The 25,803-nt window shown below is 43.5% G+C and overlaps 3 protein-coding genes across 7 annotated transcripts; all 3 read right to left on the reverse strand.

Annotated features, from left to right (window-relative positions):
- Positions 1-5,454: 5,454 nt before the first annotated feature.
- Positions 5,455-8,349, reverse strand: LOC308119083 (trace amine-associated receptor 1-like; the record flags this gene model as incomplete). Its single annotated transcript, XM_080478914.1, has 5 exons — positions 5,455-6,487; positions 6,592-6,673; positions 6,742-6,763; positions 6,885-6,912; positions 8,174-8,349. 5 exons carry the CDS (start codon positions 8,347-8,349, stop codon positions 5,683-5,685), a joined length of 1,113 nt encoding a protein of 370 aa, XP_080335040.1. The 3' UTR covers positions 5,455-5,682.
- Positions 8,350-8,604: 255 nt separating this feature from the next.
- On the reverse strand, positions 8,605-12,736 carry LOC308119194 (membrane-spanning 4-domains subfamily A member 15-like). The gene is made up of 8 exons (XM_080479055.1): positions 12,285-12,736; positions 11,545-11,724; positions 10,862-10,972; positions 10,687-10,743; positions 10,431-10,535; positions 10,038-10,154; positions 9,291-9,389; positions 8,605-9,177 (listed from the first exon to the last, which is right to left on the reverse strand). Exons 2-8 carry the CDS (start codon positions 11,683-11,685, stop codon positions 9,109-9,111), a joined length of 699 nt encoding a protein of 232 aa, XP_080335181.1. The 5' UTR covers positions 11,686-11,724; positions 12,285-12,736; the 3' UTR covers positions 8,605-9,108.
- A 4,653-nt stretch (positions 12,737-17,389) lies between these two features.
- On the reverse strand, positions 17,390-23,903 carry LOC308119193 (membrane-spanning 4-domains subfamily A member 15-like). Of its 5 annotated transcripts, XM_080479054.1 has the most exons (9): positions 23,628-23,695; positions 22,923-22,958; positions 22,587-22,766; positions 21,452-21,562; positions 21,277-21,333; positions 21,034-21,138; positions 20,641-20,757; positions 18,703-18,801; positions 17,390-18,609 (listed from the first exon to the last, which is right to left on the reverse strand). In XM_080479054.1, exons 3-9 carry the CDS (start codon positions 22,725-22,727, stop codon positions 18,541-18,543), a joined length of 699 nt encoding a protein of 232 aa, XP_080335180.1. In that variant the 5' UTR covers positions 22,728-22,766; positions 22,923-22,958; positions 23,628-23,695; the 3' UTR covers positions 17,390-18,540. The 5 variants fall into 5 exon arrangements, with proteins under 5 accessions (XP_080335180.1, XP_080335176.1, XP_080335178.1 ...); XM_080479050.1 differs by lacking the exon at positions 22,923-22,958 and having other exon boundaries at positions 23,684-23,903; XM_080479052.1 differs by lacking the exon at positions 22,923-22,958 and having other exon boundaries at positions 23,628-23,711.
- Positions 23,904-25,803: the final 1,900 nt, after the last annotated feature.

Consider the following 25,803-nt stretch of genomic DNA (forward strand, 5'->3'; position numbering starts at 1 on the left):
GTCCGATGGCGTTGGCGAGCTTATGTAACGCTTATTTTAATTAAGTTATAAGGTTAAAGCTCAGTAGTGCAATGGACCCAGATTCGTATATAGGAGCTTGGGGTGAATGAAAAGTGGAGACACAGAAATCAGGTTTTGTAGCTGAATTATATTGAAAACAAAATAGTTAAACACGTTGAACATATAAATATAAATTAACGCTTTAAAGTGTACATGACAATAGCAAACACAACAATGACAACAATAACTACACGAAGATACGGTTTAACAAAAACCCGTATGACCTTTAGTCGGAGTTTCTTTAGTGTTTCTGTCAAAAGAAAAGCAGAATCTTGTTCCAAAAAAAAAAAAACAGAGTTCAGAGTTCGTCAGATTCTTTTTCCAAAAACAAAGTTCATGGATCAAAAAGAGAATGGAAAAGAATCATAATCCAACAAAAAATGGTATCCGGTGGATGCAACCAAGAAAAGGAATAAAGGGGGTCCGACCAGATCGGCTTGCCACCTCTCGGGGGGGGGGGGGGGGGGGGGGGGACCTGATCTGAAAACAAGGTCAGGAGAAAATCTTATAAGTTTCACCAAATAAACAGTTCATGTTCATAAATAAAAATAATTTCTTTCCCGAATCAATCATCAAAAACAGTTGCGCAACACAATCAACAACAATCTGAAATATAAACACTTTAAATAGTGATCACCGCGATCGCGGCTCCCGCTAACCCGGACGTCGCGATTTTCACACAAAATAACTTCTTTCCTCACTGCGATCAGAAATCTAACGCGCTGGTTCAGTGGAGACCGGACTCCGACCACTCACCGTTCACCATGGTGAACTGTCCTGATGAAGTTTCAAAGTTATGGGACTTTTCTGAAGGTTTGTTTGTAGCTCGAGTCAGTACGTTGTCGCAGCGGAAGCATCGACTTGCCGACCGGAAGTGACGGCTGTCGGCCATTTTTATGCTAGCGCCACTTGTGGCGGAGGGCTGGAGTGCATCGGCCGTCTGTAGCAGACATGGGTTACACTTAGGAACTGGAACCGTGAACCAAAGCCCAACGATTTGAAAGATACGAAAGATTGTCCCCCGATCACCTCCTCTGGTCTCAGACGGAAGTCTTGAGACAAAGAGACTCGGAGGTTTCTGCTGATCTGGTTTGTTGGGGGACGCTGCTCGTCTGTCCTGGTTTCAAACTGGGTCGGTCAATAGTGGACGATGTTCAAGCTTCAGACACATTTAGAAAATCAGCTTGATGACGTGTGTGTGTGTGTGTGTGTGTGGTGTGTGTGTGTGTGTGTGTGTGTGTGTGTGTGTGTGTGTGTGTGTGTGTGTGTGTGTGTGTGTGTGTGTGTGTGTGTGTGTGTGTGGCTGCTCCTCCTCAGACAGAACTGGAGTCTCGGCTCATGATTACAGCGTTCGGATCCACAAATTACTGCGTTGGTTCCTCTTCATTTCCTCCGTCGGTCCCGCCCGTTTGCTTTTAGAACCTGTTGGAGGTTCTCCTCCGACCATCACGCCAACGACACTCTGCCTCTATCGTCCTCTCAGTTTCTTACATTAAACTACCGGAGAACCTGAAAGTTCTCTTCAGTTGATCCTGATACCAAGATATGAGTAGTAAGTAGAACCTTCACCGTTAAACTCGTCTCGGTTGATCCGACTAAGAAAACTGTAGAAGGAACAACAGCTTGAGGATTCGAGATTTTAAAACGGGAGTTTATATAAAAGAAGTAAAGATGGACACCAGATTGTGATTGTGAGTATAAAGTATATAGTGTAAAGTATATAGTATAAAGTATATAGTATAAAGTATATAGTATAAAGTATATAGTGTAAAGTATATAGTATAAAGTATATAGTGTAAAGTATGTAGTGTAAAGTATATAGTATAAAGTAGACGATCTCTCAGAAACGTCAGACCCGAGGATTACAAAGCTTTAGGAAGATTTAACTTCTCAAGACTGTGTGTCGGTTTATTGGTTGATGGTTGATGGTTTATTGGTTGATTGGTTGATGGTTGATTGGTTGATTGGTTGATGGTTTATTGGTTGATGGTTGATGGTTGATGGTTTATTGGTTGATTGGTTGATGGTTGATGGTTGATGGTTGATGGTTGATTGGTTGATGGTTGATGGTTGATGGTTTATTGGTTGATTGGTTGATGGTTTATTGGTTAATTGGTTGATGGTTTATTGGTTTATTGGTTGATGGTTTATTGGTTGATGGTTTATTGGTTTATTGGTTGATTGGTTGATGGTTGATGGTTTATTGGTTGATGGTTTATTGGTTTATTGGTTGATTGGTTGATGGTTGATGGTTTATTGGTTGATGGTTTATTGGTTGATGGTTTATTGGTTTATTGGTTGATTGGTTGATGGTTGATGGTTTATTGGTTGATGGTTTATTGGTTGATGGTTTATTGGTTTATTGGTTTATTGGTTGATTGGTTGATGGTTGATGGTTGATGGTTTATTGGTTTATTGGTTGATGGTTTATTGGTTGATGGTTTATTGGTTTATTGGTTTATTGGTTGATTGGTTGATGGTTGATGGTTGACATAATAACGAATCCCGTTGTGTCCAGACGGAGTTAGATTCTGTTTCTTCTTGTATGACTCCTCTGTATTTTGTCTTTCTTACGTCACAGCTGGCAGAACTAATCTGGGGATGATGTCATGGATTTAAATCATCAGGTCTTCAGGTTTCCTGGTTTTTAAAACATGAGCTGGTTTCATTCATTCTCTGAGTTTTACAACCAAACGCATTCTGAAAAACACCGAAGGCAAGAAAATCCTTCAGCTTGATCCTGAACTAAACGGTGTGAGTGGAACTAGATGCTCTTCCTCAGTGAAGAGGAGGAGATGAAGGCCGGCGACTGAACCAGAAGTTTATCACATTGACGCTCTGCATCATGGCGGACGTCGTCACAGAGATGTTCTGATGGCTAAATGTTGAGCCGTGACCCACAGAGGTCATCTGCTCAGTAAACTGAAGATGAAGGTCAGACGCAGGAGGAGTTCAAGGATTAAAGAAACGCTGTTTGGGTCTGTGATGAAGGTTTCAGCAGCTGTTGGTTGGTTCCAGTCGTCACTCGTGCTTTTGTCTTTTAACATCCCGGTGTCGTCCAGCATCGTGTGGTAATCTCACCCAGATTATCCAGGAAGGATCAAATCTCTTCGCTGCAGCTTGAAATGAACGATAAAGGATTGTTGTCATCGTCTGAAGCTGTTTTCAGATCTCTTTGTATTTGTGATGTTTTCATAAGAATTCCTCTCCCATCGTCAATGTTTATAGCGTATTGTTTTATGCTGCGTGTGTGTGTGTGTGTGTGTGTGTGTGTGTGTGTGTGTGTGTGTGTGGCTTCCTTACAAAAACAACCAACAGCACCAACTAGTGGTCCAACTTGCTCAGTACAACGTTTTCAGCTCTTCTGTCGCTTCCATGTAAATGAAAAATCCTTTTTCAGAATGTTGCACGTAAATGCAAAACTTTTCTGAGACAAAACGATGTGAGTCGTTTTCATGACGACTTTTCATGTTATTGTAAAACTCTCAGGCGTCCTGTGACTCCGCCCCCCTCTGATTGTCTTGTTTCCTCCCTCTGTGTTTCTCATTTTGATCTTACTCTCTTTCCTACTTGATCCTTTGGTACCAGATCATGATTTGGTTTTCTTCCTGGGACTGAACTGAAGTCCTGCAGGGACTCTGATCCTCCTCCTGAGCCTCCTGGTCCCAGAACTAGACCCTCTAGTTGGTGTCGAGGAATGTGAACCAGCAGCTCCCGGCATGCCCAAACAGTGTGTGTGTGTGTGTGTGTGTGTGTGTGTGTGTGTGTGTGTGTGTGTGTGTGTGTGTTTACACTACCACTGAGCTCACTGTGTTCTATTTATTTGCTTTAATATGAAGCTCCTGTTAAAAACGGATCACATGTCAATAAAATGGACTTAAAACGACGCCTGAGTACCTTAGTAACAATATCGATTTGTTTTGGATCAGATTGCAGAAATACATAGTAAACTATCTTTTGAAGTACTTTCCATTTCTCTTTTCTCCACTTGGGGACATTCTACAGAAACATCTTGTCCTTTATTGACCAAAAACGTCCCAGAGAGGCTTATAAGTTACTTATGAGGGATTCATTTTCTTCAACCAGGCTGCGAACAGGTTGTAGTTTCACTTTGGAAGATTTTATAATCAAAAGCTAAATCATGGCGTATTAAAGGACGCTACTCAGAGTCTCTGTACAAAGCCTGTAATGGTAGCAGCAGTTTCATTCTTTCATTCTTCAGTCTTTCAGAATATATTGACCACAAAGAATTGGCCAATGTTCCTTTTGCAGGACTTAAAAACCAGTTTCCTCACGTCAAAAACACAGTAATTCACCCTCCAGTGGTGATTCAGGCTGCAGAATATAGAATATACATGTGGGAAATGGTTATCAAACAATAATATTCCATTTTCTCGCTTTAATGGAGCTGTGGCTGCAGTTAAGTTCCCATTAAGTCTTACTGGCTCCATCGCAACACATTTCTGTCCTGTAACACCTGAGTCTGCAGCGCCCTCTTCCGGCAGGTTTGTGGAATTACAGTTAAAGTGCAGCTGAATAGGAGCGCCTGCACTCTGTGGGGCGAAATATAAGAAAAAGATGCAACTGTGCAGTAAAATTGAAGATGAAAATCTTTGATTGGACTAGAAACACAGGGTATTTTCATGTGGAAGTTTGCATGGTTTTCCTCAGCATGCTTGGGTTTTTTATTTTGAGTCCAAACATCTATGTTGGGATTTCAAAGTGGTAGATGCCTGGTTTTATTGAAATTGATTACTTCTAGCTTGCAATTTGAGGTCAAAATTAAATTTTTACGATTAATTTTCCAACTTCAAAAAGTGAATTAACCATTTCTTTTCTTTTTCTTTTTGGCATTTATTGCTCTTTTGGTGTTGTATGTGGGCTGCTGAGAACTAAAATTAGCCTCGAGAATAATAAGGTACAATATCAATTAAGAATTAAGTGTAACTTCATCACGTTAGTACCTTACCGTTCATCACATTATTGTTTTTGTTTTTTATATACACTTTGGATTTTTGTTTCCGACCCCCGGAGACAGTAATACGAGGCGGAACTCGTTATTGGTAGTTGTTTCCGGTGAGACACATTTGATAGGTGCACGGACAAAATATATTTGTGATTTCTACAAATGTAAGTTCAAAACGGGTTTTATGGAAGTTTGAAAGCCTCTCCTGCTGTCCTCCTGTAATCCAGACAATGAGGCTGGAATGTTTCTGTTTTGGTCGTTTGACCTAAAAAGTTAAAGAGAAAAACGTTTCTGTTATAAATACCCTAAAAGGATATTTAATCATCATTATTAGTAAAGGACATTTAAGTTTTGTTGCAATTTGTCTGTTTATTTGGCAAATTTGTGTTTAATTGTTTCTGCATTTGTTTGTTTCCCAACAGTTTGGCTTTTTGATGAACTCTGAACATGAGGCTGTTGTCGACGTTCATTCCACGGAGGGAGGTGAGTAGAATGGCCACCGATGCCTTTTCACATGAAAACCCTCCACCGCTGTGCCGTCCACTTTTTAACCCCTGACGTGACGTTGATGTTGTATTGGGATTAAGAGAGATCTGCAAACGATCGTGTTGTTTTTATTGATCAGGTTTGTGGAGGCGGGGTGAAGCCGCGCTCCTCTACAGTATGTTGGTCTGACTGGATCCCGGCTGCAGGATCTGAAGCGTCAGAGTGTGTTTGACGGCCTTCCTGAACCAGGGGTAGAAGAGGGCGTAGATCAGTGGGTTGAAAGACGAGTTGACGTAGAAGAGGAAGAAGATGAAGAACTGGACGTCGCTGCTGAACGAGCCCTCCAGCGCCAGGTTGACGATGTAAAAGGGGCAGAAACAGATTAGAAACACCAGAACCAGGACGCCCAGCGTCCTGGCTGCTTTCAGCTCCGACCTCTTGGCGTGACCCACCGAGCGGCGGGCGGCGACCTGCGAGCGCAGCGCCCGGGCCTGAGCCACCGCCACCATAAACACCCGCAGGTACAGCACCATGATGACGGTAACGGGAAGGACGAAGGTCAGGATCAGGTCCAGCAACCCTGCAATGAAGTCCAGAAGAATCACACACTCCCCTTCGCAGGACTTGTGCCGGCCCGGGTCGGCGAAGTCCTCCCCGACGAAGACGGCGCCGTACAGCAGCGAGCTGAGCCAGCACAGCAGCGTGCACAGCCGCACCCGCCTCACCGTCACCCGGCCCGGGTAGCGCAGCGGGTCGCAGATCGCCGCGTAGCGGTCGGCTGAGATCAGCACCATGTTCCCCACCGAGGCCGAGGTCACCACGTAGGACAGGAAGTTATAGAGGCAGCAGGCGAGGTCGCCCAGCCGCCAGCACGACCAGTGGCGCACGACTTCGCCCGGCATGGACAGGAGGCCCACCAGGAAGTCTGAGACAGCCAGAGAGAGGAGCAGAGTGTTAGTGGGAGTGTGGAGCTGCCTGCAGGGACACAGAGACAACCGGGGGTTAAAACCTGCAGCACCAGGGACACAGCGACTTAAAACCTGCAGCACCAGGACACAGAGGGTTAAAACCTGCAGCACCAGGGACACAGCGACTTAAAGCCTGAAGCACCGAGGACACACAGAGTTAAAACCTGCAGCACCAGGGACAAAGAGTTAAAACCTGCAGCACCAGGGACACAAGTTAAAACCTGCAACACCAGGGACACTACGAGTCTAAACCTGCAGCACCAGGGACACAGAGGATTAAAACCTGCAGCACCAGGGACACAAGTTAAAACCTGCAACACCAGGGACACTAAGAGTCTAAACCTGCAGCACCAGGGACACACAGAGTTAAAACCTGCAGCACCAGGGACACACAGAGTTCAAACCTGCAGCACCAGGGACAGGTCAGCCTCTCTGCAGGGGGTGAAGTAACACAGCACCTTAAGGCTTCGTTGCCACGACAACGTTTCAGGTGAAAACGTTTGTTTTGGCGTCTTCGTTTCGGAAACGTTATGAAGACGACAAACCGCAGCGGCGAGTCTCCTTATGAAGGAAAAGACGTTAAAAATCCAACTTTTCTACGACCGCAGTTAATATTGTTTATTAGTTTGTTTGTTGTTGATTCTCTGTTACAAATAAAAGCAAAACGTCTCCGGTGGAAACGGCAGAATCACTGAAAACCATCGTGAGTTTAAGTCTGAAGGTTTATTTACCCGTCCAGTCCAGGCAGGATGACTTAATAATAATAATAATAATAATAATAATAATAACAGTTAAAAAGTATCAAAGTACCAATAAAATAAAAAATATCAAAGAACCTATAAAAGTTAAAATGTATCAATAAAGAAATTATACAAGTACAGTACAAGTAAAAAGTATCAAAGTACCAATAAGAGGTTAAAAAAAAGTATCAAAAGAACCTGTAAAAGTTAAAACGTATCAATAAAGTAATTGTAATATTGAAAAGTGTCAATAAAGTACCAATACAAGTTAAAAAGTATCAACAAAGTGCCAGTAATAGTGAAAACTTAGTAATGTACATAAGCTCACAACATCTCTTTGAAACGATCTCTTCACAAAAGGAAGTAATGTAGTATTTGTACTTTACTGTGTAAAAAGCTTGAGGTTTTAAATACGACATGGGAAGATTTTCTTTGAAGTTCAGTTCAGTCTTTTCCTGTAAAGGATCAATAAAATCACAGTTTTTAAACATTGAATCCTATTCTCTACGTTTTTGAAGACTCAATACTCTTTTCAGTCTGAATACTTGAGACAGTTTGAGGCGTGAATCCACCATCAAATAACTTTTTAAAAGTTTTTATAACTTGAATACGTTTTGGAGCAAATCGGTGAAATCAGTACTTTTACTCTTCATCAGTATCTGCTTTTCTACTTGAGTACTTTTGCGGGAAAAGATACTGTTGGACAAGTGAAAATACTGCTGTCTGAAAATATGGGTAAAAGTAGTCGGTACTGTTTTGGAACAAGTATAAGTTACTTTTTGATATTAAAAAGAGATTACATGATGCAAGTTGTACAAGATATATACTATAAGGTACTGAGTTGTGAGAGTACTCTGTTACTTCCTCCCCTGCTCCAGAAGCAGCTGAGAGGAGGAAGAGAAGGCTGAGGAAGAGGAGGAAGGGAAGAGAAGGATGAGGAAGAGGAGGAGTGCCTGAAGTGTGAGATGCAGACGATGAGCAGCAGGTTGAGAGCGGCGGTCAGGCCGCAGACGAAGAGCAGCGCAGCCTGCACGAGGAAGAGGAGGAGGCGCGAGTCGCCCCGAGCAGACGAAGGCCTCCTGCAGGAGGTGTTGAGGAGCTGAGGGAAGCAGAGGTCAGACTCCGACATCATCATCATCATCATCACCGTCACGTCCTCAACTCTGCTGAGAGGCGGACGACGAGGTCTGTTTATAACTGAGGGAGGGAGAGGGAGGACACACACACACACACACACACACACACACACACACACACACACACACACACACACACACACACACACACACACACACACACACACACACTAAACCGACCTGCTTCTCTTCCAGTCAGAGTAAAACATGATGAAGTTCATATTAAGAACAGTAAAAAGCTCAAATCTACTTTGTGTTGATTCTACTTCAGAGTTTATTTTTTTATTGGAGCAAAAACTCTTGATTTGTACAAAAAACCCACATAATTTAGCAAATACAGTCACAACTACGCTGAGAACGTTTCATCACACGTGTTCATCTGGTAATTGTTGTTTGATTGATTTGAAAAGTTTTATTTTGGACAAATGAGATTATTCAAAACAACAACAACATTAAATAAGGACACACATTATGAGGCAGTTCCAGACAAGAGGAGGGTTAACTGAATTTTAATTTCACATAATGAAAAGATATCAAAAGTATCTAACAGTATTATATATCACAATATTCCAGCAATGATATTTCACTTTGCAGCTTGCCCTCACACAGCATCGACTGATCTCACACACGATCTGATTCGCTCTTCTTTGCTGGTTTGCAGTTCATCTGCTTCCGCATCTTGTTGACAGATATTGAAGATTATATAGAAAGAAAGTCAAGCTAAAGCAACACATTTGGAGTCGGACGGTCGGTTAGGGACCAACTTTGTAAGATGGAGGCTCAGCGGAACCCAGAAGTGGACTGTTATAGTAGGGCCCCGCCTACAACACAACACAACACAACAACACAACACAACACAACAACACAACACCGTCAGGGGGATTTAACTCAGAATTAAAACATCCGCATTGCTAATAGACGATATTATATTTACCTGTGGGCGTGGCTGAGCCGGGGCAGACGCTGCCTGGAAATGGGGCGGAGCCTGAGCGCCGAACGCACCGTCGACAGTTTGAACGATGGCTTGTGGCTGCTAGAAGACGAGAAACACAAAATGTCACCGAGGCCCCGTTTCCATGACAACATTTCAAGTGTAATCACTTCGTTTTTTTGTGTTTTCGTTCTTGTAAGAGTTTCATGTTTACACATTTTGAAAATGAGGTCAGTTTACACTGAAATGGCAGGAAAGCTGAAAATGAGGTAGTTTTCATGTTGAGACACTAGTGGGTGCTGCTGTTCATCTTAGTAATGAAACCACACACACACACATGCAGCAGAGAACAATCGCCTCTAAACGTGAACAACCAAGTTGGATTGTTGGCAGCAGGATCTGGACTGGGGGTCATGATGACATCACAGAGGAAACTCTGTTCTGATTGGCTCTACTGTTCCTATTGCCGCGGTGACCAAGAGCAGCGTTTCCACCGCATACAGGACCTGAGCATTTTCAAATATTTGCGTATTTACATGTTTAGACAACGGTGGAGTCATCATTTTTAACTAATGTGCGTCTTGTCCCTCCTCACGTCAGAGCAGAGGCGGAGTTGTCACATTTCTCCACACCTGTTTTCTGGCTCCTAAAACGCTGCGCCGTGTCGATGATCGGACAAACACCATGGTTACGTGAAATGGCGTTGCTGTGTGGGCGGGTCTTAAGGTGACCAGTGAGGAGCTGACTCACCTCCCTGCAGCAGCCGCAGGTTGCACCACAGGTGTATCCTGCCACCGTGATTGAAACGATGAGCTGCAGCAGCTGGAACACGGCCAACACGATCGAAAAGCCTGGATAAAAGTAACGCTAAAGAGAGTTTTAGTTAGTATCTGCACACAGGACTAAAAGTAAATCCTAACAGGAGACTGGAAACGGAGTTCTGAGCATGTTTAGCTGGAGCAACCTGATGAGACGACTAAAGCCAAAGCTGAATGTCTCCAAACCTCCAAAATATGAGCAGAACAACTGCAGTTATCCAAATGTTCTGGATACAACGTCACACTGAGGTACAATATCCTAGCAAGGTGACTCCTACAAAAGCTAAGCTGTGGTTACCATGGAAACAACCATTAGAAAACTTACAGGACTGTAGGGGTCGTACCAAACCACGACATCCAGTGCGTAGAGTATGATACCAGGTACAGCAACAACTGCTGCTATAATGTTCATCACCAGAGTGGCGTTCATCTGGAGACAGAAGAGAGTCGAGAAATTAGACGGAAAGGCGTAACAACATTTTTTAAATGTCTGATTGTTTCTGGAAATACTAAATTTCAAAATTGCCATGATAAGAAAGGTTTTCTGTTTTTCCTCAAATGTAAGAATCTGTGTCACTCACCAGACAAAGGCTCAGACTCTTCTCGGCAGCCACCGTCACAGATCCAGATGCGATGTACTGCAAAAATAGATTAATTGATTGAAGTCATGCACGTTGTGTCTTTCTGTTGATAATAACTGTAGATGAAGACGGACGGAGACGACCTGAAGGCAGAAGGACATAAAACCTGACTTACGATCAAAGCTCCCCAAACAAAAATCCCACTGGAAAGTCCCAGTGTAGGTTGGATGGCAGCAATCGTGAGAGTGAACACCAGAACCATCAGTCCAATCATGATCTGAACCGTCTGCAGAGACAAACACAAGAAACACGACTGATGACGGACAGAATGTTTGAAAAGAACCAGAGAGAATCTGATGCAAAAACCCTTTAATTTCACTGGACTTGATGTTGTTTTGGATTCTGGCTTCGAATAGACGGACAGTTAGATTATAATCCAATGTGCCATTATAATTAACCCTTTACTGGGCACTGAAAGAAATCCCTGCAAAGTTCAACCACGTGGTGGGATTATAAAAGGAGTCATGACTTTATACCCTGATTCCCGCAAATCCTCAATATTACTCTAAAAGTTCACTAAACCAGAAAAAAAATCTAATTTATTTTTCTGGAAGATCGATTACACAGAGATGGTTAAACCTTAAAATCTACAGAAATTAGGATGTTACAAACCCCAACATGCTCAAACTCCGGAATAAATCATAGTTTCATTAAGATGAACCCATAAAGAATCATCTCCTGACGTCTTCACAAGGCCTGTCCTGGTTCTAAGACAAGACCCAGATCACAAGCTGTGATATTTCCATCTATTTCTGCCCGTTTGAATCCAGGAGACGAAGTCTGTTATCACAATCTTACCCCGAGCGCCTTGGGCTGTCCCCTCCTGAACCTGCGGCCTCTTTCCGACAACGGCTGCTGCCCCCCGGTGGCAGCCGCCGGGAGCATGTGGGTGACCACCACCGTGTTTCCCACGTTGGTGGACGTAGAAGAAGAAGCCATGTTGAGATGTTCCTCCGATCTTCTGAGCTGCTTCCCTCACTGTCACATTTAAACCCACAGGTCAGTCAGTAGTCACACTGTCATAAACCTGCCACTACTGATGGGCAGTAACGCACTACAAGTAAAATAACACAAGTTAACAGAAGAAATACTTGCTTTAGTTCATTAAAATATGGAGAAATCTTCTGTAAATACATTTAAATGTTTGTCGATTTCCTTCAAGCCAGAGACTGTTGAATGTAATTGAACTTCTGTTTGATGCAACGAGCAGGAAGTTAAACGACTGAAACGAACAAAACAGGTTTTATAAAAAGACATTTTATATGATGGAATCTGCAGAATGAAGAGAATGAGTCTGAAAGGTCGACTCATCTATAGCCTGTTCAGGCCCTACATCATGTTTTTACTGGAACTAATTACTCTTGAAAATAAGTAATCAGTAAAGTAATGGGATTCCATTTTCAGGGAATTAATCACGACTAGTTACTATTTACGAGTAACTAAGTTACCCAGTCTGACACATTCAGTGGAACACAGTAGGCTGTGATGGTCTGCATCCCCAGGAATTACTGCAACGTAAAACCATAAAACAGCCTCACCTTGGAGTTTACTTTTCCAGCACTGAGATGTCGCACCTTGTTTCCACGTCTTGCTGGGGTGAAAACGGAGCGAAGTGTTGGCAGAGAATTGTCGGTTGCTAAGAACACGTCAGAGTGTTCTGAGGTCGAGCGCTCACACTGGATTCCTCCCACATTAACTTCCTCTCGTACGAAGTTTCTTCTCACACCAGTTTCCTCTCACTTTTTATGCTTTTTTTTAACCCTTTTTTAAGTAGTGCAGCTTCATGGAAGTGGCTGTTGATCAGGTGTTTCTGAACTCCAACCCCAGTTCCTCAAAAAAAACCAAACAAGTTCATTTGAATCACCCTGGAGCTCTGAAAGCAGCATGGAGACCTCAAGCATGGCAGTTCTTCCATCACGTCTTTCTGAATATGTATAAAAATCAACTGGAACATCACATGTGACACGGTGGCAGAGCTGGTGTCAGACTCTTTGAAATCTTAATCAAATTCACCTTTTATATTCGAATATCAACACTAGAAATTACAGTTCTGATTATTGGGCGAGGTTTTGACTTTTGTCTTTCTTTCCGTGTCTGTTTCCTTTCTTCATACTGTGGAAGGGGCCACACACACACACACACACACACACACACACACACACACACACACGCACACACACCACTTTGTTTACTGTGAATCCTCCACAAACTGATGAAACTGGAAGTTCCAGAGAGCTGAACATGGGTTTCTGTGTGTGTGTGTGTGTGTGTGTGTGTGTGTGTGTGTGTGTGTGTGTGTGTGTGTGTGTGTGTGTGTGTGTGTGTGTGTGTGTGTGTGTGTGTGTGTGTGTGTGTGTGTGTGTGTGTGTGTGTGTGTGTGTGTGTGTGTGTGTGTGTGTGTGTGTGTGTGGTATCTCTGGTGGCTTCCTGCTATGTCAGTGCAGCAGAGAACTGGGTTAAGAGTTAAGCATGATTTCTCTCTGTTAAGAAACACCAACATAAATAGGATCCAAGATGGCTGCCGCAAAACCCCCAAAATTCTCAAATTTCAGGAAATGATAGACACAAACTCATAAGTTTTAGATCTATACCTAGGTTTTTGGGATCAGCTAATTAGGTGGACATGGTTTTAGATTCCGAGCTCCCATGCAGTCTTCTGACTGAGTCCAAGATGGCTGCCACATTAGCTATGGAACGAGAACCCAACATTTGGGCTCTGGCAAAATCACAAGAATTATAAGTGTCCCCGGAAAACCTGAGGACACCCAGGGGAGGAAGTAGGGGAACTGGACTGAGGGACAGGAGGGATCTGTGGTCTTCAGAGTGTCAGCTAGGGTCTCTTGGTGTCCCGACTGGTGTCCAGAACCTCAGGGACTTTAGTTGCCGCCATGAGCAGCTATCCACTCAAACAGGTGAAAAGCTGTTCGACCTCACACCTGTAACTGCATATTATGCAGCTCAGACCGAGTCTGTAGCTCCTCCATCTGCCATGACAGCCTGATTTACAGCCACATTTGGTCAGTTGTTGGCAACTTTGAAGAAGACCTGGTAGGTCTCTGCATTCTGGGAAACATGTCAAGCCTGGCCTCGTCCACAGTGGCAGCGGTGCTTGACCTGTCATGGATCAGCATGACAAACTTCACCAGGTCGTCTTCTGACAACCTTGTCAGGAAGGGATTGAAACAACTCTGTCTTGTTGCCACTGCCTGAGGAAGTTTTGTCAATTTGATGGGCTGGTGCCACCTTGCATCTTCCTCCCTGGCCACAGTTAGATGTTTACTTGTTGCTGTAGGTCTGTAACCTGGCAGGGAGTTTGTTTCAACAGCAGGAAGTCTGTATCACCGACAGGAAGTCTGTATCACTGACAGGAAGTCTGTATCACCGGCAGGAAGTCTGTATCACCGACAGGAAGTCTGTATCACCGGCAGGAAGTCTGTATCACCGACAGGAAGTCTGTATCACCGGCAGGAAGTCTGTATCACCGACAGGAAGTCTGTATCACCGACAGGAAGTCTGTATCACCAGCAGGAAGTTTGTATCACCGACAGGAAGTCTGTATCACCGACAGGAAGTCTGTATCACCGACAGGAAGTCTGTATCACTGACAGGAAGTCCAGACTTGCATAGCTCTCAAAGGTCATTGGCCATCTCTGACGCCCTCTTTGTTATGACATGTGATTTTGCAATATATGACAACCAAGTGAACATTTATGCAATAAATTTAGAAATAAAAGTATTTTACGATTAAATTTGCAAAATGATAACTGATTATTACCAGCTCTTGAAGATGGCAGCCATTTTGCTTTTCAGCAGGAACAATATTGTTGCATAAAGAGTGATCCTGGAGACTCGACATCATTCATGTTCAATTTAATTCTTGCATCATAAGAAATTCTGATGAACATAAGAAAATATCCTAAGTACATTTCCCGAAATATTAGGATTTACAGATTTCATGGCAGCCATTTTGGACGCCATCTTTGCTATGACCATTTGATTATGTACTCGATCTTATTAGATTCTTTGACCCTTAAAACTCAGGTATATGTTCAAAATAGTGTCTTTAATTCAAATACTTGCTGTGGGAATAATACTTTTCAATTTGCATGGTCGCCATCTTGATATTTCTCATGGCTGGCGCCATTTTTTAAGAAGACCAAAGAGAGTATTTGTGCCAAATCTCTTGTTTGCATCACAAACCAAAGTATTCTTGGGGTATTTTGCAGTGATCTGCTGCACTCTCTCTCAAGACTCATCCATTTTCCAGTGAAGTTAAAAACAGTTCTAAATGACAATCTACATGATCTGGTAGAGTTCAAAACTTGCTGTGTGTACACACACACACACACACACACACACACACACACACACACACACACACACACACACACACACACACACACACCACTTTGTTTACTGTGAATCCTCCACAAACTGATGAAACTGGAAGTTCCAGAGAGCTGAACATGGGTTTCTGTGTGTGTGTGTGTGTGTGTGTGTGTGTGTGTGTGTGTGTGTGTGTGTGTGTGTGTGTGTGTGTGTGTGTGTGTGTGTGTGTGTGTGTGTGTGTGTGTGTGTGTGTGTGTGTGTGTGTGTGTGTGTGGTATCTCTGGTGGCTTCCTGCTATGTCAGTGCAGCAGAGAACTGGGTTAAGAGTTTAGCATGATTTCTCTCTGTTAAACACCACCACAGGATGGTGGCAACATAAATAGGATCCAAGATGGCTGCCGCAAAACCCCCAAAATTCTCAAATTTCAGGAAATGATAGACACAAACTCATAAGTTTTAGATCTATACCTAGGTTTTTGGGATCAGCTAATTAGGTGGACATGGTTTTAGATTCCGAGCTCCCATGCAGTCTTCTGACTGAGTCCAAGATGGCTGCCACATTAGCTATGGAACGAGAACCCAACATTTGGGCTCTGGCAAAATCACAAGAATTATAAGTGTCCCCGGAAAACCTGAGGACACCCAGGGGAGGAAGTAGGGGAACTGGACTGAGGGACAGGAGGGATCTGTGGTCTTCAGAGTGTCAGCTAGGGTCTCTTGGTGTCCCGACTGGTGTCCAGAACCTCAGGGACTTTAGTTGCCGCCATGAGCAGCTATCCACTCAAACAGGTGAAAAGCTGTTCGACCTCACACGTGTAACTGCATATTATGCAGCTCAGACCGAGTCTGTAGCTCCTCCATCTGCCATGACAGCCTGATTTACAGCCACATTTGGTCAGTTGTTGGCAACTTTGAAGAAGACCTGGTAGGTCTCTGCATTCTGGGAAACATGTCAAGCCTGGCCTCGTCCACAGTGGCAGCGGTGCTTGACCTGTCATGGATCAGCATGACAAACTTCACCAGGTCGTCTTCTGACAACCTTGTCAGGAAGGGATTGAAACAACTCTGTCTTGTTGCCACTGCCTGAGGAAGTTTTGTCAATTTGATGGGCTGGTGCCACCTTGCATCTTCCTCCCTGGCCACAGTTAGATGTTTACTTGTTGCTGTAGGTCTGTAACCTGGCAGGGAGTTTGTTTCAACAGCAGGAAGTCTGTATCACCGACAGGAAGTCTGTATCACTGACAGGAAGTCTGTATCACCGGCAGGAAGTCTGTATCACCGACAGGAAGTCTGTATCACCGGCAGGAAGTCTGTATCACCGACAGGAAGTCTGTATCACCGGCAGGAAGTCTGTATCACCGACAGGAAGTCTGTATCACCGACAGGAAGTCTGTATCACCAGCAGGAAGTTTGTATCACCGACAGGAAGTCTGTATCACCGACAGGAAGTCTGTATCACCGACAGGAAGTCTGTATCACTGACAGGAAGTCCAGACTTGCATAGCTCTCAAAGGTCATTGGCCATCTCTGACGCCCTCTTTGTTATGACATGTGATTTTGCAATATATGACAACCAAGTGAACATTTATGCAATAAATTTAGAAATAAAAGTATTTTACGATTAAATTTGCAAAATGATAACTGATTATTACCAGCTCTTGAAGATGGCAGCCATTTTGCTTTTCAGCAGGAACAATATTGTTGCATAAAGAGTGATCCTGGAGACTCGACATCATTCATGTTCAATTTAATTCTTGCATCATAAGAAATTCTGATGAACATAAGAAAATATCCTAAGTACATTTCCCGAAATATTAGGATTTACAGATTTCATGGCAGCCATTTTGGACGCCATCTTTGCTATGACCATTTGATTATGTACTCGATCTTATTAGATTCTTTGACCCTTAAAACTCAGGTATATGTTCAAAATAGTGTCTTTAATTCAAATACTTGCTGTGGGAATAATACTTTTCAATTTGCATGGTCGCCATCTTGATATTTCTCATGGCTGGCGCCATTTTTTAAGAAGACCAAAGAGAGTATTTGTGCCAAATCTCTTGTTTGCATCACAAACCAAAGTATTCTTGGGGTATTTTGCAGTGATCTGCTGCACTCTCTCTCAAGACTCATCCATTTTCCAGTGAAGTTAAAAACAGTTCTAAATGACAATCTACATGATCTGGTAGAGTTCAAAACTTGCTGTGTGTACACACACACACACACACACACACGCACACGCACACACAGAGAAGCGCTTTATCAGTGCCGGTGCTACCTACAGCAGAATGAATGAATGAATGAATGACCACCTCCTCACATACTGCATTTTAATTTCATATAACATCAGAACATATCCACTGAGCACATTGCGTCGGTATGTGAAGGCCGCGGCCGTTATTTTCTTCCCGATTTGAAGATCTGCATTTTGGTCAGTGACGCTTTGCGTCTTACTCAGAAAATATCCATTTTGATTGGAAAGCGTTGCATAATTCCTCGGGATTCCCTCGAATGACGTAGTCAGGAAACTCCTCGTCGTCCGCCATTTTGAATTTTTCCCTTCCGTCAACATTCAGATCGTCACTGGAACGTCTTAAAAACTCCCTCGACTTCAACACTTATAAACGACTTCAACAGATTAAGTGACGCTTTTGAAAGGTAAAACGACGTATTTGTTATTATTTTGACTTTCTAATCCTGAAGTTTCTTAACTTTTTGTGGTTCAGAAAAAAAGTTGACTGACGAGGAAGATGAGGAGGAAGAAGATTTAATTTGTTATTGACCAATATAATAAAAATACATGACACACAATTACCAGGTTATTAAAAGAAACATGTATATGGATAGAAAGTGACTAATACAATATGGTGTGGTAGTATGTAGTACTATGGTGGTAGGGTACGGCAGCTCCAATCTTAATACTATCAAATGTATTTCAAACCAAGAACAAACTTAAAATATATCATATTATTCCTTCAGATTGAAGAGTATAAAGAGACACACCTTCCCTGAAAGTTTCATTGGGATATCTTGATTATTAAAGAAACTACAAGTGTTTTTATGTAAAAAGTTTTTGGTCACAGATTTGTGTACTGATTACCTTTAAGTAAGATGCACTAACTTCTTTTGCCTATAAATTCCTTATTTGTTAAGATATCTGAATGGTTTTGGTGTCTTTGTCTTTCCAGTGGTACCAGTTGCATTGTATTTGGTTGACCTTTGAATCATTCTTCACATACCTACATTGTTGTTGTTTTTTGCATTATCTAACACACAATATTCCTGCAATGATATTTCACTTTGCAGCTTGCCCTCACACAGCATCGACTGATCTCACACACGATCTGATTCTCTCTTCTTTGCTGGTTTGCAGTTCATCTGCTTCCGCATCTTGTTGACAGATATTGAAGATTATATAAAAAAGAAAGTCAAGCTAAAGCAACACATTTGGAGTCGGATGGTCGGTTATGGAGAAAGTTCATAAGATGGAGGCTCAGCGGAACCCAGAAGTGGACTTTTATCGTAGGACCCCGCCTACAACACAACAACACAACAACACAACACCGTCAGAGGGATTTAACTCAGAATTAAAACATCCGCATTGCTAATAGACGATATTATATTTACCTGTGGGCGTGGCTGAGCCGGGCCAGACGCTGCCTGGAAATGGGGCGGAGCCTGAGCGCCGAACGCACCGTCGACAGTTTGAACGATGGCTTGTGGCTGCTAGAAGACGAGAAACACAAAATGTCACCGAGGCCCCGTTTCCATGACAACATTTCACATTTTCAATGTTTTGAAAACGATGTCTGTTTACATGGAAATGCTGAAAATGATGTAGTTTTCATGTCAGGCCACTAGCTGGAGCTGTTGTTTGTTTTTGTAATAAAACCACACACACATGCAGCAGAGAACAATGAGCTCTAAACATTAACAACGGGAGAACATTCTAGTGGACAGACCACCAAGGTGGATTGTTATTGTGGTGACTGTCAAAATAAAAGTACCAAGTCCAGGAAAAGAAGGACTGGGAGTCATGACACCACGCAGGAAACTTTGTTCTGATTGGCGCTACTGAGCATGTGCAGAAATACTAGTTAATACAGCCGCCGTGACCGGGAGCAGGACCAGGACCAGGACCAGGACCAGCGTTCCCGCCGGAGGCCGAGTTGCATTTTCCCCGGTTTACATGACGACGGCGTCAGAGCATTTCAACAAGTCTCACCTGCAGATCGTTCTCAAAAAGTTGCGTTTTCAGTGGCTCCAAGCATCAATGTCGTGTAAACAGACCTCCAAAACGCAACTTAAGTTTTGCGTTATCACTTAAAAACCCCGGCTAGCTCAGTTGGTAGAGCATGAGACTAACAATCTCAGGGTAGAGGGTTCGTGTCCCACGCCGGGCGCCGCCTTCCTGTGGGCTCTCCACCTGCAGGAAGGTTCTTAATCGGTGGGATGTGATCTGGGTGACGGTGCTCAGACTGTCACTCCCGCGAAACGGAAAAGTGGAAGAAAATGGATGGATGGATGGATGGAGTTGAAAACGGGGCGGGAAACGAGTGTATCCGCCAAACTTACCTCACTTTTGGGGGTTCTGTTTCCACGACACCGGTGTTCTGATCTACTGTATCGGAGACTGCTGGAGGCGACAGAGCGCTGTTACAGCGCATGCGCATCTCTCCCCTCACGTTGTAAATAGCGGCAACAAAATGGCGGCCCCCTCAGTAGTTTGACTGGCGGTCGTATTCTAGTTTTATCGTCCATATCAGTAGTTTGATACTTGAGACTCTCCCCTGATAACATCGGATTCCTCATCGGTCCACCAGAACGTCGGGTGCTCTCCATTTTGTTAACGTTTGAAGCGTTTTGTTCTCTGCGCACATGTTTTCATTGGGTTTTTCACCCACGCGGTAAAGTGACATCATGAGTCGTTGTGCCGCCATTTTGGACGTCTGCGGTGGCGGTAAAGTAAACACGATCAAAAAACAGCAGTTTATCACGACATCTACAACTATGCTGGTCATTCGCTGGTATGTGAGCGTTATGCACAGTGAAACAATCAAATGAGCCTGTTACTGCAGGTTTCCTTAATGTTACTGCAGGTTTCCTTACTGTTACTGCAGGTTTCCTTAATGTTACTGCAGGTTTCCTTACTGTTACTGCAGGTTTCCTTAATGTTACTGCAGGTTTCCTTAATGTTACTGCAAGTTTCCTTAATGTTACTGCAAGTTTCCTTAATGTTACTGCAGGTTTCCTTAATGTTACTGCAAGTTTCCTTAATGTTACTGCAAGTTTCCTTACTGTTACTGCAGGTTTCCTTAATGTTAGTTTAGGTTTCTTGCGAGGCGGGGCGATGACGTCATCGTTTTCAGCTAATGTGCGTCTTGTACGTCCACACGTCAAAGCTGAGATGCAGTTTAAAATTTTGCCACTCTGGACCCCCCCCCCCCCCGTCTTTAGGCTCCTAAAACGCTGCGCCGTGTCGATGATCGGACAAAAACCATGGTTACTTGAAATGGCGTTGCTGTGTGGGCGGGTCTTAAGGTGACCAGTGAGGAGCTGACTCACCTCCCTGCAGCAGCCGCAGGTTGCACCACAGGTGTATCCTGCCACCGTGATTGAAACGATGAGCTGCAGCAGCTGGAACACGGCCAACACGATCGAAAAGCCTGGATAAAAGTAACGCTAAAGAGAGTTTTAGTTAGTATCTGCACACAGGACTAAAAGTAAATCCTAACAGGAGACTGGAAACGGAGTTCTGAGCATGTTTAGCTGGAGCAACCTGATGAGACGACTAAAGCCAAAGCTGAATGTCTCCAAACCTCCAAAATATGAGCAGAACAACTGCAGTTATCCAAATGTTCTGGATACAACGTCACACTGAGGTACAATATCCTAGCAAGGTGACTCCTACAAAAGCTAAGCTGTGGTTACCATGGAAACAACCATTAGAAAACTTACAGGACCGTAGGGGTCGTACCAAACCACGCCATCCAGTGCGTAGAGTATGATACCAGGTACAGCAACAACTGCTGCTATAATGTTCATCACCAGAGTGGCGTTCATCTGGAGACAGAAGAGAGTCGAGAAATTAGACGGAAAAATATGAAAAAATCTTTAAAATGTCAGATTTTTATCTTCAAAACTGGAATAATGATAAAAGTTTTATGTTTTTCCTCAAATGTAAGAATCTGTGTCACTCACCAGACAAAGGCTCAGACTCTTCTCGGCAGCCACCGTCACAGATCCAGATGCGATGTACTGCAAAAATAGATTACAAGTATTTCTACAGTCACGTTGTGTCTTTCTGTTGATAATAACTGTAGATGAAGACGGACGGAGACGACCTGAAGGCAGAAGGACATAAAACCTGACTTACGATCAAAGCTCCACAAACAAAAATCCCACTGGAAAGTCCCAGTGTAGGTTGGATGTCAGCAATCGGGAGAGTGAACACCAGAACCATCAGTCCAATCATGATCTGAACCGTCTGCAGAGACAAACACAAGAAACACGACTGATGACGGACAGAATGTTTGAAAAGAACCAGAGAGAATCTGATGCAAAAACTGAATTTGCAATATGGAAAATGTAATGATGCTGGCATTCCCCCTTTATGCAGGACGAAGTCAAATTGTATGAAGCATATATGTAGTTCAGGTGTCCTTCTCTAAGTATAATGTATGGGTGTGGTTCAGGGTTGGTTGCCATAGCAATATATATATATATATATATATAGTTGTTACTTTGAAAACCCTTGCTGGGGAATAAATCATAGTTTCATTAAGATGAATCCATAAAGAATCATCTCCTGATGTCTTCACAAAGCGTGTCCTGGTTTGTTGGGGGGTTTCCTTCTGGAGTCAGAACCGTTTTTGCTCTTCAACAGGAAGAGACCTGGAGTCTCTTCCTGTTGCTGCCTTTATCAGAAGTTGCCGTGGCTGCTGTACACGACCAGGGGGGGAACGCTCAAAGAGAGAGAGAAGAGAAGATTGGGGAGGGGTAACATACAATACCCTTGTTAGTGCTACATATATTATTAACAGTTACCACACTGATCCAAATACTTTCCAACTGTTATTAGATTAAACCAGCCTGAGCAGCTCTATCTAGATAGTAGCATGAAGCAGGAACATGAATTAATAAAGAAGCAACAACAAAAGAGGAACATGATTTTTAGAGTTTGAGCAAATGATGACAGAGAACAAGCAACTTCAGCAACACATTTCGTAAGGAGTGTGTGTGTGTGTGTGTGTGTGTGTGTGTGTGTGTGTGTGTGTGTGTGTGTGTGTGTGTGTGTGTGTGTGTGTGTGTGTGTGTGTGTGTGTGTGTGTGTGTGTGTGTGTCGCCCCCTGGTTCTGCTGATGGTCCTCACAAACTGAGTATAACCACTGTAACACACACATCACAGCCTGTCCTGGTTCTAAGACAAGACCCAGATCACAAGCTGTGATATTTCCATCTATTTCTGCCCGTTTGAATCCAGGAGACGAAGTCTGTTATCACAATCTTACCCCGAGCGCCTTGGGCTGTCCCCTCCTGAACCTGCGGCCTCTTTCCGACAACGACTGCTGCCCCCCGGTGGCAGCCGCCGGGAGCACGTGGGTGACCACCACCATGTTTCCCACGTTGGTGGACGTAGAAGAAGAAGCCATGTTGAGATGTTCCTCCGATCTTCTGAGCTGCTTCCCTCACTGTCACATTTAAACCCACAGGTCAGTCAGTAGTCACACTGTCATAAACCTGCCACACACATTTACTGGAAAACAGCAGCTTATGATGTCTGTGTGTGTTTATGTGCTGCGAGTCCCGAGGAATTACTGCAACGTAAAACCATAAAACACCCTCACCTTGGAGTTTACTTTTCCAGCACTGAGATGTTGCACCTTGTTTCCAAACTCAGAATTATGACGTTTTAAATATAACTCAGATTTACAATTCTCCTGCTCTATAATCTGATTTTAGAGGAGGAAGATGTTCTATAATCTGATGTTAGAGGAGGACGATGCTCTATAATCTGGACGTTAGAGGGGGGAAGATCCTCTATAATCTGGACGTTAGAGGGGGGAAGATCCTCTATAATCTGGACGTTAGAGGGGGGAAGATCCTCTATAATCTGGATGTTTACAGGATGAAGATGCTCTATAATCTGGATGTTAGAAGATGCTCAGTAGCTGAATTAGGTCCATCTTGTCATTTTAGCTTAACGAAATAATTATCTTTTTCCCGACAAAGTAGTGACGGATGTTTCTACCGGAGGAGGGTGGGGCCGGCCTCGTGGATCCTCTCAGTTCCTCTCAATTCCTGCTTCTGCATCTGCTGACAAGTCCCTCTAGCTCCCAGAAAGAATTTAGTTTGGCTGTTTTGCTCGTATGATGTTGCTCGCCAAAATGTGGCGTCGCTCAACTCTTGTGTCTGAAGTAGCCTGACAGGAAACCCCCCCAACTACACACACAGACACACACACACACACACACACACACACACACACACACACACACACACACACACACACACACACACACACACACACACACACACACACACACACACACCGTGTGGCTCCTCTCAGTTTAATGATATTCCTCCAGCGCTGCTCAGCTTGACTTACCTCGACTGCTCTGCTGCTTCTCCGTTACAATATTGTGCAACGGCGGTGTGGGTGGAGTTGTAGAAACTTTTCCGGGCCGAACCAAAGTCGTCATCCAGGATGGAATGTTTATCGGCAGGGCTGGAGCTGGGGGGGTGTGGGGGGGTGGAAAGATCCCATAAGTTTCACTTTCAATTTACTGTGAAATGGCCCTGCTACTAGAACTATCAGCCAAAGTCCTGCATGTGCACTGCTCACCCTGAGCACGTACAGGAACTTAATGAAGGCCCAGTCCTGCAATGAATCAAAACAAAAGACATTTGGAATACAGCGCTGAAAGTTTTTTGCAATATTGGTTGACTTCATTTGTATTTTGTCAGCAGAGGTCAATACAAATCCACAAAAAAGGAAAGTAATGCTAATCGGTGATGATTTCACTCTCCTGTCACTACATAGTGAGCCAGTATATAGACACCGTCGATATGCTTCAGGCTCCTTGACTTCCCCTTCTGGTGTCTGATTGCTGCTCCGTCCTGATGTGTGTGATTGTCTGCACCTGGTCACAGCAATATATCCTGGGCTTCAGTTCTGGTGTTACTGGTTTGTCTGTGATCTCTGGGTTCTGATGTTCCGGTTCATCAATGTTCTCCGATTCCTCCGTTCCCTGATCTGTATCAAAATCAGCGCCTGTCTCTCGGCCGGCTCTGTCCGGCTGTTTCCGTCCTCGTCACACTCGCTATACTGGTCCTGTTCCCAGGATGGAGTAAGATGGTTTTAAGGTCTTTGTGTGATTGGTCCAAACATGGTTGGATTTGTTTTTGTAGTTCAGTATTCTTTGGGTAAACCCAGAATATATTCACAGCCGCTCCAGCACTGATCAGTTGTAACAGTAATCCTGAAAAACCTCATCCAGTCCCGTCAAACTCCCTCTAGTGGAACGGCTGCCTATTGTGTTTCCCTCTTTGAAAACCACTTCCCACTCTTCATCTGAAAAGATTGTGTTCTCCAATCAATGAGCAGCGATACCGATTACTTCTCATGAACTGGAATGAGGCCAGGCTGCATTAATATGCATGACTGAAGTCAGTTTTAAAGTCCCTTATTATGTCAAGTTGACGTTGTAATGGTTTACCAGTAATCTGTCCCCACAGCCAGTGTGAAGCCCCAGAAGTGAAGACAGTCCGTCAGCTCCCGTGCTTGTTGCTCCACTTTAGTTTTTTAATTTTCAACTAAATATACTAAAGTTAAAAAACAAAAGCAAAACAATACAATGCACAACAAAAGTTTTCAATCTTCTGAATGAAAGAGAGCACAAAGAAGATTAACTTATAAACTCAATTTGTCCTAAAAGCAAGAAGCAAATATCAACCAAAATGATGACATACAGCCCCCATTTTACTGAAATGTTCACTTCCTGTGGTCCTAAACTTTGCTTTGTTGAAGATTTCTACTTTACTCTTTTGCTATTGTCTGCTCATGCAGGTGATTCAGAGAGTTTGCCTTCATTCTTTCATAGTCTATATATTTTAGAAAGACTTGTCTCGTTCTCATCGTGCAAATGATTCAAAGGTAATAAACATGTGGAAATGACCAAATAGGTCCATAAAGGGTTAAATCAAGGAGCACAGATTTAGTTCAAGCATGTCCTTTATTTATTCATTCAAAAACCACACCAGTACATAAAAAAGGGGTTTAAAGTGTCTGATACAGTAACAGTCTACAGCAGGGGTGTCAAACTCAGATCCTCGTGGGCCGCAGCCCTGCACGTTTTCAATGTCTCCCTCCCCTGAATGTCCTGATGGTTCATCATCACATTCAGCACAAAGCCAGATAACGAGCTGCTCATTGCAATCAGCTGTGTTGAAGCTGGGAGACATGCAAAACGTGCAGGGCTGCGGCCCTCGAGGCCTGGAGTTCGACACGTGTGGTCTACAGCAACACACTGAGAGTTGACTTAATATTTGTACGGATACCATCTTAAACTTTATGTTCTATTTTGCTTCATACTGTATTAAATCATCTTGATAAACAGAATCGGAATAGACTTTATGGTCATTAAAAAGAAGAAAATGCAGTCCGTGAGTGTGCCACGCTATAGATATATATAGATAGATCTAAGAACAGGTCTTTCTAAACAACAG

The sequence above is a fragment of the Lipophrys pholis genome (genome assembly GCF_963383615.2).
Source record: "Lipophrys pholis genome assembly, chromosome: 13".
In the NCBI taxonomy this organism is placed as follows: domain Eukaryota; kingdom Metazoa; phylum Chordata; class Actinopteri; order Blenniiformes; family Blenniidae; genus Lipophrys; species Lipophrys pholis.